The sequence below is a fragment of the Pogona vitticeps genome, chromosome 4 (assembly GCF_051106095.1).
Source record: "Pogona vitticeps strain Pit_001003342236 chromosome 4, PviZW2.1, whole genome shotgun sequence".
Classification (NCBI taxonomy): domain Eukaryota; kingdom Metazoa; phylum Chordata; class Lepidosauria; order Squamata; family Agamidae; genus Pogona; species Pogona vitticeps.
Genome location: NC_135786.1, coordinates 202,593,387 through 202,612,500, shown reverse-complemented (window position 1 = coordinate 202,612,500; position 19,114 = coordinate 202,593,387). Strand labels below are relative to the sequence as shown.

The window sequence follows — 19,114 nt, the reverse complement described above, 5'->3', positions numbered from 1 at the left end:
TCTGAGCCTTTCAAGCCTCAGAAAAGGTCCTAGAAGCTGGCGTTTTCGCCCCCCTGCTGGCCCCGTGGGGCGTGGGGGAGCCTCACAAGGGTCCTGGAACAGACCCTAGGACCCTTTGGAGGCTCACCCTGCCCCCCACCCACCAGGCCAGAGGGGGTGAAATTGCCACCTTCTGGGACTCTTTTGAGACTTGGGAAGCTTCAGAAGAGTCCCTGGTGGTAATTTCGCCCCCTCTGGCCCCCGGGGGGGCAGGGTGAGCCTCCAAAGGGTCCTAGGGTGTGTTCCATAAGACGGACCTCTCCATAAGGCTCACCAATTTTTTAGGAGAAGAAAACAAATTTTTATTTTCCTGTTTTCTTCTCCTAAAAATTTGGTGCGTCTTATGGAGAGGTGTGTCTTATGGAGCAAAAAATGCAGTACCTTTTAAATAAAAAACAGTTTAGAATCGTAGAGGTGATGGATCTGATAAGAGGTTTGCATTAAGTTTGCATGACAGAAGAAGAGAATCCTTTCAGATGATTAAAGTCTTCATTGGTTTGGTCAGAACTTGGGCTGAGCCAAATATTCACTTGTAATACACTATGACTCCTTCAGCCTTGCAGTAAAGAAAATGTTTTGTAGCTTATCATGTCAGTTTCTAATCAGAATTAATGAAGAGCAATAAGTCTTCTGAGCAAGTGGAGGTAGGATAGTCACTTAATAATTATAGTTAGAACAGCCGTACTAGAACAGTTTGGAAAAGGAATTTCCTTTTCAAAACTTAATATTTCATAGAGTCTGGGAGCGAGTATTTTACGTAGAACAGAATGCGCATTTTCAAATAGTTACTGATTCTTCATTGTCAGAATGTCCCTTTGCTTGAAATTCAAACTCAGTTTGAGGCTTTACAAAAGCATATCAAGTCTTGGAAAGTAATGCCTTTTCTTTGAGGTGGTGTGTTTGGCAAAGGGCAAATTTTCAAATAATATTATTTTCAAGTAAACCACTTCCCATATAAAAACTGATGTGGTACTAACCTGTGAAAAGCAGTGATGTTAAAAATGCATGTTTCAAATAGCTCCTTAGTGTCTTTATGGTGAAAGAAAACTAAATTTATTCTTGTAATCCTACTGCGTATGAGAGATGGAGCAAGTTCTTAAAGATTCTTCTGTTTGCTAGCTTCGTAGAGGTCTGTGGAGTACTGTTCACAGAAAGAAAAGTTTGAGAATTGAACATAAGGGCTCCATTATTTATTTTGTTTTGGAAATCTGTGTATGCTTACACTAAAAAAGATCCTGTAATGGTTTATGTAAATCAAATCAGAATACAACATGCAATAAACATAAAAACAGACATAAACTAAGTGAAAAAGAAACATAAACTTCAAAAAAAAACTAAGTGAAACAGAAAAATGAAACCTAGTATGTCTGAGGGAAAAAAATAAAAGCTTTTGCTGGGTATCTAAACAAGCTCTAGTAGTTTTGGGACCAATTTTCTCCCTCCTTGGAGCCTTCACAGACCTTCATCACAAGAACATTTGTTCTGTATTTTGAAAACCAGAAATAACTTAAAATTCACTTCTGGCTTTGAAAAAATGCCAGAAATGGAACCCCTTCTCTCCCCACCTCTAAGCAAAGCTTTTGCAGAAGAGGATTGGGTGTCTTCTGGGAATGATGATTCTTCTTTTTTACTCCCCCCCCCAAAAATAGCATTTTATAATAGTATCCCGGGTGGTTTATGGGGGTTTCTGAGGTGGGGCTTCTGGAGTCAAGAGAAATAACATTGGGGTCATATGATTGCCATCCCTGGTCTAAAGGACAACTGGGTTGATGTCAGACTGACCTCTCTGGAGAAAGCATTCTTCAAAAGGTACCTTATTTATCTCATCCTTGTAAGGGACAAATTGTGATGTTCTCCTCTCTGCTGAAAAGTGTGGTGAGACATTTCTTGGTACTCTCAATATGTTCTTGCATTGATGGGAACAGTATTTCCCACAGATATTGCCCATTTCTGCAGAATTATATTTTCTTTGCCAAATTATGCACTTGTAAAAATATGAAGTATTGGCAAAAATTAAGGTAGTGGTTGCTTATTTAATTATTTGAAGTACTGATTAATTTTTAGTGCCCTTCTTAAATTCTGCCTTAAATATATTGTTTGCTGTTTCCTCTCTCATTAAATCTCCCACTCCTCTACATGTATTATATTCAATGTGTGATTAACAGTGTTTCTGTATAGTTACAGGTTTTTAAAAAGTATTGGCTCTATTTTAAATAAAATAAAATGTTTGCATTATTTTAAAGAGGTATTTAAGACAGCTTTATCTTGCTTTTTAAAAGTAACATTTTTTAAAAAAATTGTAATTTTGTTGTATGTGTGTGGATGATTTTAGAAGTGTTGTTAAGGTTAGCATCCTCATAATGTACATTGTACAGGTATGTAGTGAAAGACTTGTGTTCATGGAGAGCTACTCATTCAAACTAAGGAGACTTGTCATTAGCTTAATCAGAACAGTGCTCACTGTAGAGATACTATCGGTATATCATTTTATAAAGTTACCTGACTTTCATAAATATGACTTCAGATAAAAATGCTGTATTCTACTTAATATAATATATTGTGCTTTGATGATGCTTCTGTAAGACATGTAGAAGGACTGGGACAGTATTTTTTTTCTAGATATAATGAATAAAACAACTTCACATAGAAGTAGTGCTGGTCCCAGTGTACTTCATGAGGCAACTGTTTTAGTATATTTATAAATTGTACCTTTAATTTTTGAAGTTTACAAATCTGTCATTCTGTTGTAAAGTTTTATAGTTCATGAATTAGATAAGTTACTTAATATTTTTGGTGTTCTTAATTGTCTAATGGAAGAGCAGTGTGCTTTTTGTGCTGTGGCATACCTTGTTAAAACGTGGCAAACTTTAAAGAATTTTTAAAGTAGTTCTAAGCTGATGGCCTTGGGTGGTCTACATGGCAATTTTCAGAAACCTGTTTCACATTTGTTATGGTCTCTGAGACCTTACCATTCTCTGTAGGAGTCAGTAATAGCCAAGAGATGAAAGAGATGTTTCTTATATTATGCTGGCCTAGGTACAATAACAGTTTTCATTGGTTCTTGTGAACCTTTAGAGTTATAAATATCTCTTAGACCACTGCATAGTTCCAGAAAAAACAGTAGCTAACAAGAATTTTAGCCAAGGAACATGTTGCCAATTGTTATAATCATTGCCAGTTTACATTGTTCCAATGCACAGACATTGTTTTTCCTCTTTCTTTGATACTATGGACATCCAAAAGAAGCATAGATTGGTTTACACATATATTATTGTTTTATTCCTCTTGGGGGTTTTTTGTGTGTAAAATGTCTTGAAATGATTTTATTACATAATGTGTATTTGAAAATGCAGTGGATTTGCAACCCCAAACTGGTTATTGGGTGAAATTTTTAAAATGAAATGTGTAAAAAGTTTAGAGCAGCTTCACAAAGACAATCAGAAGTGTGCCAGTTGCTAAATTATTACTATGCATCTTTTCCTATACCGTTTACCAATGTATGCTGAAAGTATAGATGGCTTCCCCTCCAAAAACAAAAACTTGATGAATACTGGTCCCAAAAACGATAAGAGGAAGAAAGTTTGCATATGGAGGCTTGCCAATCCTGCATTTGACACAGTAGTTTCCTATCCAGCCCCCCAGATGTTCTGAGGATCCCAAGATTCTGTAGAATAGGGTGAGGTGGGTTGCAAGGCAGTGTATCTGTGAGAGGGGATGGATTCACTAAAATTCGGGAAAGCACCCTTCAGTAGCCCAGTTTCCAACTATTCCCTCCTCCCACTGCCGTTTCTAGTATCTCATTCTTTGATGCCTCTTTTAACATGAACTATTTTTGCTGTGTGGGGAAAAGAGGTAGAACATTCACTTCTATAGCCTTTCGTCTGCCCTGTCAGGATAAATTTGATAGGACGTGTTCATGTACCTTGACTTATCTTTAAGTAAAAAAAATCCTCAGTACAAAAAGCAATATGTATTTAAATATGAGACGGCCCTCCGTTCCTGTAGCTTAGGAACACTGGAAATTACTTAGGATCACCTTGATCCTGGCTTGCCTTTGTGTCAGCAGATTGACTAAGAGTCTGGCCTAACAGGAGGTTTAATCTGCCATCATTTTGCTTCTCCCCTTCTCCAGCCCCCTCCTTTTTAATTTTTTGCTAGTGGATCTCAGCAAGCACAACAGTTGTGCCAGCAAATCCAGTTGTGCTGAACAATCTTAAGTGCTGAAATTAGGGCATTTGTGCTGGCACAAGGGGCTCCAACCCATTCTAAACCCACTATAGCTAGCATATCTTTGAGTCTACATTGCACCATCTCCTGCGCACATTCTCTTTTCTACATTCTTAGACAAAGACTTTTTCAGTCTTGTGCCCATAAGATGACACATATTGTTATAGTATAAATTTTTATGGACTTAATAAATTTGTTAGATGCCAGAAATGTACTTATTTTTCTGCTACAACAAAGAAATGTGGCTACCCACTAGGAAAAAAAGTAAAAAAAAACTGTGGAACATTTGTAATTATCTATGTATTTCATGTTTTCTTTTTGATCATTTGAAATTCAGCATCATCAGGATTAGCTTGACTGCATGGTTTATCTTTTTAAAAGATCATGCGGTTATGTAATCAGTGCACTAAAGGAATAACAAGAATCCCAAGGGAGATATTCTGCCCAGTGGAGTTTCTCCCCAAGAATGCACATGACTAAGCTTTCCACAAGAGCATTCTATTGTCCTTGTGTTAGTTCCATTCAGATCCTGTGTCCTCAATTTCTTTAATCTTAATGTTGCCTTACAATTCTCCTTGTACTATCCTGTGGCTTTCATGTTCTGTTCTGTTATTCACTCTTTCTCTTAATTTATTTATGCCTCATTTTTTTTTCAGCAGACATAAAACTGCTTCCATAAAAGTTACATATTTTTAAATGAACTTTGAATATTTACTTTTCACTACACTTTTAAATTTATTTCTTTTTATTAACATATTGTTGAATTTTTCTAATTTTATACATGAAAAAATAAGGCCAGTTTCTCCTCTCCTTTAAGCCCTGGTCATTTACTTCTGTCCTCAGTATACAGATATGGATTTTTAAATTTTAAACTATTTTGAAACTAAGTAACTAGATATAAAATAAAGAACTGTAGTTTTAAAATGAATTAACCAGATATAAAATAAATAAAATAAAGGATAACTGTATATATAAATTTTGTTAAATAATTGCCAAAATTGACATCCCCACCAAGAAGATAGATGGTTTGAGAGAGAGGTCAGGGAGCCCATACATGTGCATATAGAAAATCCCTCATTCAACAGGAGTGGAGGCCTTAGATACAATCTGTCTCCTATTTATCATGCAACCCTTTCATCCATCCCCAGAAAGATCAGGACTACATACACCGGAAAGACCACTGTTAACAACTGTTAACTACCCATGACAATGGGTAGAGAAGGAATGAAGAGGTGGGGTTTTCACTTACCCCCAGTCCTTTGTGCATCTGGCCTATTCAGGCCAGGGGGAAGTGAAACTGACATGGAGGACATTTCAGGGATCTCCTACCAACTCTCCTCAGACTGAAGAAGCTACTTAGATGAGTAGCAAAACGTTTCAACCCAATTTTATATATATTTTAATTGTTCTAAATTTTATTGTATTTTAAATGTTGCAAGCCACCCAGAGACCTTTGGGTAGTGTGGGCAGCATATAAATTAAATAAATAATAATTAAATAAATAATAAGAAAGAAGTCCAGTTAATATGACTCAACTTCCAGATACCCACCTAATGTGGACGAAATGGCATCTCAATTACATACATATCAATACCACAAATATATTCAGATTTCTCCCAATTTGCTTTCCCATTTGTTCTAAACATGTTTCCATTAATAATTGTTCATCTTACCTCTCATGGGTCAGTGGGACTTCTGGTGCCCAAGCACCTATTTAGCAACTAAGAACCATTGTGTTTGTCTTATCTTCCACTTATGTATGTGCTCCCAGTCAGTTAGAGCCTGAATATGGTTTGGTGTTTTAAAATTATTCCATCTCACCTAAAGATGCCAATTGGTCAGGATTTGTTCATTTTAGCCATGTCACCTGGTGCCTCTTTAGCCTATCAACTGGCCCAAACTCTAAAGCGTCCATTTAAAAAAAAAGAAGTACTGTAAGTCTCAAGCTGTTATACAATTTATATATAAGACAAAATGTGCAGTTACAGTTTTGGCCAGTTGAAAAGAAAAAACAAAGCTTTGTGTGTGATTAGCTGAAGAGTGAAACCATCCAGGATGCTTATGGAGGAGCTTATAGAAATGTAAATGTTACAATTGTGAGAATTCTTGGTCCTTGCAGAGCTGCCTGTGAACAGTTTATAAAAAGCAGGTAAATTGAAACCAATGCTAACAGGGTTTTGTGGGACTGTAGTGTAAAAAGGAGCTTTCCCAAGCTCTAATATTGCACATTTTTGTTTCGTGTTATATAGCTTGACTTCAGCAAAGTCTTTGACAAAGTGCCCCATCATATTCTGATTAGCAAGCTAGCTAGGTGTCGGCTAGATAGAACAACTGTCAGCTAGATACACCATTGTTTACAGAGTGCTTATCAATGGCTTCTTCTCAAACAGAGAGAAAGTAACAAGTGGAGTACTTCAAGTCTCAGTCCTGGGCCCTGTGCTCTTCAATATTTTTATTGATAAATTGGATGAGGGAATGCAGGGAATACTTATGAAATTTCTCCATGACACAAAATTGGGAGAAATTGCTAAAACCTTTGAAAATAGGGAAAAAAATTAAAAAGATATGCTTGAGCACTGGACTGAAAACAACAAAATGAAATTTAACAGGGACAAGTGCAAAGTTATACACCTAAGGGGAAAAAAACCAAATGTACAGTTACAAGATGGGGGATACTTGGCTCAGTAATACTATGGGTTAGAAGGATCTTGGAATTGTCGTAGATAAAGCTGAATATGAGCCAACAGTGCAATGTGTCTGCCAAAAAAAGAGAAGCAAATGCTATTCTAGGATGCATTAACAGAAGTACAATCTCCAAATCATGTGAAATACTAGGTCCCCTCTGTTCAGCACTGGTGAGGCCTCATCTAGAGTACTGTGTCCAGTTCTGGACACCACATGTTAAGAATTATGCCAGCAAACAAGCAAGTTCAGAGGAGGGCGACAAGGATGATCAGGGGACTGGAAACCAAGTCCTGTGAGGAAAGACTGAAAGAACTGGGCATTTTAGCCTTGAGAAAAGAAGACTGAGGGGAGATATAATAGCAAAATCTGTTCTTGATAATCCCAGAGTGCAAGACACGTAGTAATGGGCTCAAGCTATAGAAAGCCAGACTGAGGATGAATATCAGGGAAAATGTCTTAACTGTTAGAGCCAATGGAACCAATTACTTTGGGAGGTGGTGAGCGCTCCAGTGCTAGTCATTCAAGAAAAAATTGGATAACCATCTGTCAGATCTGCTTTGATTTGGATTCCTGCATTAAGCAAAAGGTTGAACTCAATGGCCTTATAGGTCCCTTCCAACTCAATTATTCTGTGATTTCCTGCTTTGTCATGGGGGTGACTCTGAAGGTTCTACAGTTCTACCATTCTATGATTCCATGGCTTTCCAGATATATCCGTTCCATTTTCTCTCCCACAGGTTTCTGGGTGCTTAGATAGGAATTTAGGTAGGTGTTGTCTTGGAGAAAAGAAGAACTGACAAAAATAAGGGAGGAATATAGGTTAGCAGAAGCTTCAATTTGTTTTTGTTCAGATTGAGCCCTTGGTTGTTGTGAATGTTAAATTTCTCGCCAAACAATAAGAAAATGATAATGTCATTTTCAAACAACTAATTCTTCATGTATTTGTCTTGGGAATATGCCTTACTGCTTACCCATCTATATATCACACTAAATTCAGTGGCTTTTATACCTCAGCAAATGCGCATATGAAACTGCTATATTTGTATTTACTAGGAAGTAGAAGGAAGAGTCAGATACAACTAAATGACTAAACAACAACAAGAGGTGGGGAGGGTTTTTTTTAGTGGGACTCCCAGAAACCTCATCTAGTATAGTCAGTGACTATTTTGGTTAAGAGATTCTGGTTTGTTTAGTCCAAAAGGTAAATTCTAAAGCTCTGCTGTGAATCTATAAGTAGTAGTGAAACAAAACAGTGTCCAATGAGATGGTAATTTAGGAAAGAGATACTACAGTAGAACTGTGGTATCTGCAGGGTATCAGTTTCAAGCCCCCCCACCCTGGGTGCTGAAAAATGTGGAAGTATCAAATGCTATACATTACATTGCCTCTGACTCCCTCTAGTGGCGAGTTCTGGTTTAAATATGTGCTTCTGGGGTTTTTTATTTAGTGTTTTCAGGCAGCGGATAAGTGAATCAGTGGATATTGATCCTGCGGATTGGGGGATCCTACTGTGCAATGGATGGCACTTGATTTCATGTTTGGGGTGGTGGATAAGTGGTGTGTGGATATAACATAAAATATGGCAAAGAAACCTAACATCAAACTACATTTTTGTTATTAAGAAAAACGACCTGTACTTGTAAAGGAAATTGCACCTTCTGTTTCCTGAATTTCTGAAGTTTGCCTTTACCTTCTACTGCCCTTTCCCTTTAACCAGGGGTTTTAAACTCAATTTACCTGGGGGCCGCTAGAGGCAGAGTCTGGGTGAGGATGGGCCGCATCAGATTTTCCGCCAAGCGGAGCAAGAGCCCAAGGAAGCCGCCCAGGAGTTTCCTTAGCCGACAGACAGGTGGGCTGGCTGGCAGGCTGCAGTTCCAGATGGAGGGTGCAAGAGGTGCTGTCTTGGGAGAGAGCCGGCGAGCGAGGCAAAGCTTTTTTTTACTCTTGACAGCAGAGGATGTGTGGGTGCTTTGGGGGGGGAGGCAAGGCGAGGGCCACAAACTATCATCTGGGGGGCCGCAAATGGCCCTCGGGCCGCATGTTTGAGATCCGTGCCTTTAACAGTCAGATGACAATGTATCATTCATGGGGGATTCACATGGTGTTCCCAGTAATATATACAAAGGTTGTGCATTTTTGGGGTTTTTTGGTTTTGCCACCAATAAAAACTGCTGGCAAAAACAACAGCCATCTCATAGGAATTTCACCAGAAGCCCGTGTGTGTGTTTGTGGGGGAGAAATGTTCATTATTTATATGTACTAGGAAGGTACATAGCTGCCTTACATGATTCCTCGTTCCCTATTTTATGCAAGAAACATCCATGAAAGGTTGGCCCAATGTAAAATTTGTGACTAAGCAGGATTTGAAGTTAGGACTCCCTGTTCCAAGTTCAATACTAACTATTAGGGATGAGGCTATTAGGTTTTTGTTGTATGTTTGTTACTCCAAATCCCAAAATTCTCCCAATAATTCTTGGGGGAGGGGTAGTTTCCAGGAGGCACACTCCTATAGAACATAAAGGGCAACGAGGCTACCACCTCCAGGGAACATTGGGGCAAGGAATAAGGCATGGAAGAGGTGTTAGTATATACACGGTGGTGTCTGCAGGTGTGTGATGATGTTCTGGAACTCCTAAAATTCTGCCTTGGGAATTCTTAGAGAATTCTGGAAACTCAAAATAAAGCAAACAACAACAACAAATGAGAACAGCACGACCCTACTAACTATTAGACTATATTATACTGATATTCCCCAATCCATGGTTATTATATGAATGATAGTGGGATAATAAAGGCTGGAGCATAGTAATGGAAAAACAAAGCAATAATCCTTGTGCTTTATTTATGTAAAATGGAAGAATTCATTTTAATTTGCATAGTTTTCAAATAAGACCACCTAATAAAAAGTTTCATAATGTGCAAATTAGGCAACTTGGAGAGCTGAAATATGGCAACTCTAATATCACTACATATTGCGCACATCCAAGGCAAAGTTTAAGCATATTAGGAGGCTGAATTCATCTTTCTTTGTTATTGTATGCTTGTCACTTTTATAACAAACCTGTTTTTGGCAATAGAAAATCTTTATGGTTCCCAGTTTACAGAGCAGTGAAACAGAGGTTTCATGAACTAGGACCTTTGCATTATCCTTCTTTTCATTTTGTTCACCCTTTGATACCTCTGGTTTTGGTTAAAGTGTTCCAAGGTAAGGATAAATTACCTTGGAACACTGATGGACAGAGTATTTTGGTACTTAAGTGCATCTTTACCCTCTCGGCAGCTGCAGCTTTTTTGTTTCCCTCGCCCCCTCCTTCACACACTTTCTTTGTAAAGTGTCCATATGTTCACATTTGCTTTTGGCCTAAAATGAGGTTACTGCCCTTTTTAAAACACAGCTTTAGTGATAAAGTCATTTTAAAAAGAGGGTCCATCTGTCCATTTTTGGCAGTAAAGGTTGAGAATGGATTAGAATGTTTAGGCAATATTGGGCAATGCCCTTTCTACTTGAAATGTCATGCAATAACGCTCTTGATGTCAAGGCAACAATGATTTTGCAAGGAAAGAAGAAAGCGCTGCCCAAGGCTATATGCTCCAGAACATTTGATTAAGCAATAATTGTCTGTTCCTTTGGAGAAAGATGCAAGTGTATTATGCCTTTGGATAAATCTTTTTGTTTCTGGAGCATAAAGGGAAATATAATAACAATATCAAATATAATAACAAGGTGATCTGTAATACCTCGATTTTGAGGCTCTCGGTTCTTTTTGAGATTGAGCCAAACATGAAAATCAAGTACTTATTTTAAGATATTATTGACATTAGATATCAGATAGATATTATGTTCTGGAGCTCTTAAAATAGATTTGTCACTTTATAGTAATTCTGTCTTAATTTTTATAATGAAGTAGATTAATTACTGCATCAAAATATGAAAGATAGTTTTTTTTTAAAAAAAGTACCATGTACTGGTAATGCATTGTGAAAAGCTTTTCAAAGATGTTATACTGGTTCGTCACACAAACCCTCTCTTCATTTGCTCATTTCAGGAAGCAGTTTCACAACATCATCTGGAATATATGCTGGAAATAATTCACTTACAAATTCTACTGGATTTAATAGTTCACAGCAGGTAAATACATACATACATACATACATACATACATACATACATACATACATACATACATACATACATACATACATACATACATACATACATACAATTACAAGCGTGCCAAAGTTGTGTTTTGAAAAATACATTACAAAGCATATGTTTCATTCTAAATTTAAATCTTGAGGTTGTTCAATAATTTCAGAACTATTTTGAAGTTTGTTTTAGCCACACTGTCGCCGCCTCCTTTTAAGTTATTATCATGACATTCAGATTCATTTTTAATTCAGCAGCAGTCTGTCTAAAATTGGATTTCTTTGTGCAAAACCTGTTCTAAAACTATTAAGATTTTATTGTACATGAAAATGGATTATACGGACACTTTGAAGATTATACTAAAAAAGCAGCAAGTTGATGAAAATGTCTAATACAACTTTTTCCCCTGTAAATCTTTATAGGAATACCCATCTTACCCCAGCTTTGGCCAGGGTCAATATGCACAGTATTATAACAGTTCTCCATATCCCTCACATTATATGACAAGCAGCAACACCAGTCCAACCACACCTTCCTCCAATGCAACATACCAGCTTCAAGAACCACCATCTGGCATCACAAGTCAACCAGTTACAGATCCTACAGCAGGTAATTGCTCAGATTTTATTGTCCCTATAGGCCACATTTTTTGGTACTTGAAAGGCATTTTTAAAAGAATCCTGAATTTATGGTACTATTTACACAGTATTGAGAAAGGGTAGGTTTGTGTTAGGGGGATGGGGGGACTGGATAACAGCAGATTTTTTAAAATGCATGTTTTTGCAATAACTTCCAAATAAAATAATCTGTGAACAGCAGTACTGAAAGTAAAAATACCAATTATAAAATGTATAATAGCTGTATAGAGCTTGAATAAATTACGTTTATTTTTATATTGGTTGCTAAAGAATTGTTTAATTATTTTCCTGAGAGCTACAGTGCAATCCAGACTCAAAGATGTGTGGGCTGTAGTGGGAACAATTGCCCTTGTATTGGCACATCAAATCTCAGGAGCTGAGTAATCCCCAAACTTACAACCACTGTGCCAGCACAAAGTTAAGTAAGGATCAGAGTAGTCCTAAACTATTGCCAACATCCCTTGTCTTGGAAAAGTTGGGATCCATCTTCCACAGCTGGCTTCATGTCAGCTCAGTTTTCAGCCATCTTGTATGTTTAGGATTTCAAATTGTAGGGAACTGGCACATCTGGTAAAAACCAAAAGATACAAAGAGAAACAGTCTCAAGATGTCTGGAATAGGTAACAATATGTGGTGTCTTTATTGCGCGGTAAAAAGCTTAATGTGTTTCGGCAGGGCTTTCATCAGAAGCAAAATCTTTTTATTTCTCCGGTCTGTATCAGCTCTGAAGCTAATGGGGAATCAGAACTGCACTGTAAAGTTTGATAGGGAGTTGAATCTCCCTTCTAGGGTTAGGTGTCTGGCTGTGAAATGAGAGGCTGAGAGTTCAGTTCCCCACTGTGCATCCTGTGAGTAGAGCCAACCTGTGTGGTCTTGGACAAGATGCCCAGTCCCAGGGCACCCCCGGAAGAAGGGAATGGAAAACCACTTCTGAGTAGTCTCTATCTAGAAAACCCTGGAAAGAGGTCACCATAAGTCAATAGGCTGCAAAAAGATGCAACAGTATGAACAACATTTAATATCCAGTAGTCAGAAAGACGATAGCCAAGATTAAAATGCTGCTGTATATCTGTTCTTATTTTGTCAGCAAACCACTTACATCTTCCTGGATGTAAGTGGTATGCTGATAATAAAATGGCAAATACTTTTCTCTCTCTTTCTTCTTGTTCTTGGCAGCCTCAGACATCAATTTTAAGTGTGCAGAGTTCTTCTGAACACTCACCTTAATCCTGTTAATAGTTTCACCAGTTTTATTTCCTCACCTCAGGTGGAAAGAGAACAGAGCCAGTAGAAACAATGGCAGTCACAGAACATCAGTTACCTCCCCAGCTTAGTCATGGTTACCTCTTGTCTGCTGAGTCATTAAAGTTGGTTGTCAGTCTTACTTTGCTAGGGATGGGGTTCCAAGCTGTTCCCTTCAAAAGGCTCCAGCTCTGGAAAACATAAAACATATTGTAGCTCCTAATTCCGTTTACCTTTTTGTGGTACGTATTTCTAGACTGAGGACATGAATCAGCAACATTCTCAGGCGATCCATCTTTGTGGACGCTTTGTTTTAATTGGCAGAGGGAGAAGGAAGAAGTTGGCTGTTTCCTTGATTCTTTACATTCAGTGCAGTAATGTTTGATTACAGTGTAGTATGCTGGAGAGTGTTGTATTTAGATATAATCATATGACACATTTTTTCATTTATAGATAAAAATATAATGTATTGTCTGAGTGAAGTATAATCCTCAGTAGAATCTGTGCCTACTTTGGTCAGCTTGCTTCCATTATATAGTGGCCACGTCTTGCATAACTACTGTTGCTGATGCCTTATAACGGTTCCCAGCAATTAATGTGCCATAAGTCTCCATTGTAGTAGTTGAAGAGTTCATTGCAGAAGAGGGACCCCTGAGTTCTCATCTGCCCTCCAGTCAGCTGTAAGCAAGCACACTGCCAGTGTAATTGTGGTGGTAATATATCTGCTATGATTGCGAAAATTAATTGTTTTTCTGGTTTTACTATGCTTGCCCTCTCCAGAAAAGGGCAGCACACAGAAACAGACCTTGTACATCTTTTCTTTGGACGGTTGCATGGCATGCTTTCGCTGACTTCCCAAATCTACTGAGGGATTTTGTGAAATAAATTTAATAAACTTTTGGAATTACATTCATTTGAATGGTATTAATTAATTAAAGCTACAGTTTGTGCCATCATTTTCAAACACTTCTCAAATACTTCAAATATCAGGTAGCTACATATACTGTATTATGTTTTGTATTAGCAATACCATATTATCTCATATAAACTTATTAAAATAATTCTTCTCCTTAACTTGAGTGATGCCTTTGTAAAAAAAAAAAAATTGATGAAAAATTTTATCTGTTTTACTCACACTTACACTTAAATCAGTTTATAATTAGCATTAATAACTCTTTGGATTCTACTTATTTTTTTACTGTAGTTATTGATTCTAAGCCGCTACAACATTGCCTTTTATTTATTGTTCAACTACCTTCTTATAGCACTCTTGCACTTTCATCTTTTACCCAAGGACATTTTTAAAGTCTTTAACCTAGTGAAGGGGACATGAATAACATCCAGGTGATCACAGGCAGAGGAATATATGGCACTGGCACTGTAACTATAAAATCTAGAAGAGGGAACAGATGTTTGAAGGCTGTACCCTGTTCTAGCTCTGTTGTCATTTGCCAGGCTTGATGTAACCCACTCAGCCAGCCTTCCACTGTATCCTTGGTGTCCTTTTTAGTACGGACAATCCACGTAGTAAAATAACATATGTCTAGATGTCTAAACAAAAGTGCCTTCTCAGTGCCTGCTCTAAAGCTACGGAATATTTTAGCTTGAGGACTAGATTGCAACTTCAGTGTCGGTATTTGACTCTATGAAATTCAGTCAAAGACCTTGATGTTTAGTTATCCTTTTGTTTTATAAGTGTATTTTAAAAAAAATTCCCTACTGTATCTGCCTATCATAGTAATGGCCAGAATTGTGTTTTGGATTTATGATAAGGTAAATGCAATGGGATAAATTACAGCAGCTTATTAAGGAGTGTTTGCTCACATTCCTCATTGAACAATTGACATGTGAACAGCAATTTGTTAGTTATCAACAATTCCCTGTTGCATAAGTACACTTATTCTGGTGTAAATCCCCAGTGTGACTTTAGCCATCATTTGATAATTTTGTTAGCTTTAATTGTTGTTTGCTGACCTGAGTGGTGTGGAGGCAAGAGAAAGAAGGGTTATAAGTTCTTGTATACACAAAATAAAATAAACATTAATACTATTATAAGAAATAGTGATACTATTTACCACTTCCTCAGAATGTATTTGCAGAGTTTAGACAAGCTTTCAACAATACATTCCTTTGTCCCCCAAATTTTTCTAGGAGTCTTTGTTCCCAACCTTAAAACTGAAATTGTTTGTGGGTAACTTTTGACCATAGCTTTATCTTTGATCATAGGAGAAAAGAATTGAAGATTTAAAAAAACCAGTACGATTTAGAAGTACTTATCTTTAGAAGGTTCATGTCCCCTCATTTCTTAGGAGAATATGTCTTCTTCAGAGAAGGAAGATTTTTGCATCATCCTTAACTATGTGTATTTGACTTGGGATGAACTGTAACTTCTTGACATTAATATATCCTAGCATCTCTAGATGAAGATTGTAATATATTACTACAAGAAAACTTGTAAGACCTCATGTTGCCATTTCAGTACACTGCACTTGATATAATAAAACTAAAAGTAGTATAAATAAATATGAACAAATTTATCTTCTGCAGCAGAATATAGTACAATCCACAGTCCAGCTACGCCCATTAAAGATTCAGATGCAGACAGGTTACGCCGCAGCTCAGATGGCAAATCACGTGGCCGAGGCAGAAGAAATAATAATCCTTCGCCACCACCTGATTCTGACCTAGAGGTATTCAATGTGAACTAATTGCATGCTTGCATGATTTCATTATTGTCTCCAAAAGCCGAGTGGTTGGGTGGTTTGCAGCATAGCCATAGCTTGTAAAAAAATTCTTGTCCCATGTGTGAGAGGTGCCCTCCTACCAACAAGTGTTCTTGGAGATGAAGAGTAGCACATCATAACTTGCTCAGAAGAGTACCAAATAATAGTTGGTTTGGAAGTATCAAATCATAACTGATATAAAGTGGTATAAAAGTTCTGGTGACATGTACAGTATTTATTAAACTTGAGCAGTTAGCATTGATCTGTTATGAATGCCAAAAACAGAATATGTCAGTGCAGGAAATTTGAAATGTAAAGAAGGATTCAAGAGGCTAGAGTTCTCCGTTAAATAGTAGTGTACACTGCTTTTAGCTCAAATATACTAGAAAATCAAATTGATATCCACCTGTACTTCCAAGACCTTCAGATGTGCAGGGTGATAATAGAATAAAATCCTTTTTCTGTACCCATACTCCCTTTTTTTGAGTTTTACTTGGACTCCCATTTGTAGTTGTATAATTCACGTAAATCTGGAAGTTGAGTCACGGCAACTGGATTTCTTTCTTATTAGGTTGAAATGTTTTGCTACTCATCCAAGTAGCTTCATGCTGCCCTTTCATCCCTCCCGAGAAAGTTCAGGAGCACACACTAGAAAGACCACAGTTAACGTCTGTTAACAACTCATGATTATGTGTGGAGAAGGACGGCAGAGGTGGGATTTTCACTCACTCCCAGTCCTTTGTCCATCTAAGGAGCCTATTCAGACCAGGGGAAAGTGAAACCAACGTGGAGGATATATCAGGGGTCCCCTACCAACTCAGACTGAAGAAGCTACTTGGATGAGTAGCAAAACATTTCAACTTAGTAAAAATGAAGTCCAGTTGCCATAACTCAACTTTCAGATAACCTCACCTGGATGACTGAGAAACTTCACAGATATAATTCACATAAATGTGCTTGTGTTTACTGATACTGCGGTACTACATATATTTGCTTCTTAGCAATTCACATCGAGCTTGGTAGAATTTACTTCTGAGTAAAAATGTATAATATTGTAATATATTATTGTGCTGATGCACAAACATTGACATACTGACTGACATTGTACTGAAATGTATAATTACCTCTAAAATAGTAAGAAAATAAAGCTTTAATGTAATACAACATGCAGAATTATTTCCTTGCACATGTATCAAGAGCTTTTTTGCTCTTTTACTTGACAGCTTCATAGAGGGACCCATTGTTTTGATTATCTTTTTCCAGAGAGTATTCATTTGGGATTTGGATGAAACGATCATCATTTTCCATTCATTACTTACAGGATCCTATGCAAACAGATATGGGAGAGTAAGTACCGTACCACTGTATAATAGTTATTCGTTTGTGTATGCAGAAGAAATCTAGACTGAAGTGTGATATAATTTGGAAGTACATCATAAATTAGAACTGCCTTGTCATATTGTTAGCTTTAAATGTATGCTGCTGCATTTGTATATCTAGTACAGTATGGGGATAATATTGGTCTGCATGCCACCCTCCTGCCAACAGTCTCCCTTTCTAGGTTCTAGGGCAATTTCTGTTGTGGCATTGGGTTGCCTTGGGCTTATTCCTCTGTGTAAATTGAGTGTTCATGCTAAGGTCACTCAGTCTGGGGTAGCTCAAGATTTCTGCCACTGCACCCATGGATTTGTCCCATTTAGTCACTGACCATGTATATATGGAAGGATATGTTCTGGATTTGTATTCTCTTCTGGTTGTGTTGGCAATCTGAAAATGGAGGAGTTACATGTGACTCCATTGCTATGGGCAATCGCTATCTGTTTAGGTTTAGACTGGAATGTAGACAGACACTCAGTAAGAATGGCAGACCAAGCACATGATGGATCTGAATGGCTTGCTGAATGTGTTGGTGGAGCTTCCTACCTACTCCATTATTGGTTCTTTTGAAGTTGTAACTGATCTGTGAAACACTGAAATAGCCAGGGTAGTTGATACTGTTGCTCCTAAACTCCCTTTCCATACTTGTACAACCAGACCATCTTGATTTGGCTGAAAGCTTAGGTGAAAACAGGAGGAGGAGTGGCACAAGTATTATTGCAGGACAACTCAGGATGAATCAAAATATAAACTGGCCAACTTATCTCAGAAGATGCACTGCAGTGGTGAGAGCAGTAGGAAAGTTATGCCTCTCACCATTGTATTTGCAGAGAGCATATGCAGTATTTTTCTAAACCTGTGTCAAGGCTGCCTTCACCAAGGCACCAGAGAGTAGGTACATGAATAGTTGGTTCCTTGCTATGAGCTATGTGTTTAGCAGATAAAATCCATTAGATTACCCTTGACTTTAACTCCAATATTGGATCAGATCAAGTTGATGTAACTTCAGCAACACATTGTTCTGTTATCTGGGATTCTGTTGAGGATGTAGACAAAGTCTTTGGAATGGACAGGTCACCATCTGGTTAGCTTTAGACTGACAGCTGGTGAGATCCTTTTCAGGGCTGGCAAACCTTTCCTTTCCTCAGATTTGTAAGAACTGTCACGTGCTTATTTGATCTTGCCCCTTCTATTTAATGAAATCTGTAAAGGTGGAATTAATGTCACAGTTAAGGGAGGTGATAAATGGTTCCTTTAACCTCCTTGTGCTAAGGAACACATTATATACGTCGTCGTTTAGTCGTGTCCGAATCTTTGTGACCCCATGGATCAGAGCACGCCAGGCCCCTCTATCTTCCACTGCCTCCCGGAGTTGTGTCAAATTCATGTTGGTTGCTTCGATGACACTGTCCAACCATCGCATCCTCTGTTGTCCCCTTCTCCTCTTGCCTTCACACTTTCCCAACTTCAAGGACTTTTCCAAGGAGTCTTCTCATCTCATGAGATGGCCAAAGTACTGGAGCCTCAGCTTCAGGATCTGTCCTTCCAGTGAGCACTCAGGGTTGATTTCCTTTAGAATTGATAGGTTTGTTCTCCTTGCAGTCCAGGGGACTCTCAAGAGCCTCCTCCAGCACCACAATTCAAAGGCATCAATTCTTCGGCGGTCTGCTTTCTTTATGGTCCAGCTATCACTTCCATACATCACGACAGGAAAAACCATAGCTTTGACTATTCGAACTTTTGTTGGCAAGGTGATGTTTCCGCTTTTTAAGATGCTGTCAAGGTTTGTCATCGCTTTCCTCCCAAGAAGCAGGTGTCTTTTAATTTCGTGGCTGCTGTCACCATCCACAGTGATCATGGAGCCCAAGAAAGTAAAATCTGTCACTGCCTCCATATCTTCCCTTTCTGTTTGCCAGGAGGGGATGGGACCAGTGGCCATGATCTTAGTTTTTTTTTTTTATGTTGAGTTTCAGACTGTTTTTTGCGCTCTCCTCTTTCACCCTCATTACAAGGTTCTTTAGTTCCTCCTCACTTGT

General features: G+C 38.0%; 1 protein-coding gene across 21 annotated transcripts in view; it reads left to right on the top strand.

Moving 5' to 3' along the window:
• The window catches only part of EYA1 (EYA transcriptional coactivator and phosphatase 1), a 129,165-nt gene that overhangs the window by 41,885 nt on the left and 68,166 nt on the right, over positions 1–19,114 (top strand). For 15 of the 21 annotated variants that reach the window (XM_078393831.1, XM_078393829.1, XM_078393827.1 and 12 more), the window contains 4 exons: positions 10,998–11,080; positions 11,521–11,707; positions 15,526–15,668; positions 16,965–17,048. In XM_078393831.1, the coding sequence (XP_078249957.1) occupies positions 10,998–11,080; positions 11,521–11,707; positions 15,526–15,668; positions 16,965–17,048 (497 nt within the window). The remainder of the gene's footprint in view (positions 1–10,997; positions 11,081–11,520; positions 11,708–15,525; positions 15,669–16,964; positions 17,049–19,114) is intronic. The other 6 variants (XM_072999037.2, XM_072999036.2, XM_078393826.1 and 3 more) reach the window with 1 other exon arrangement.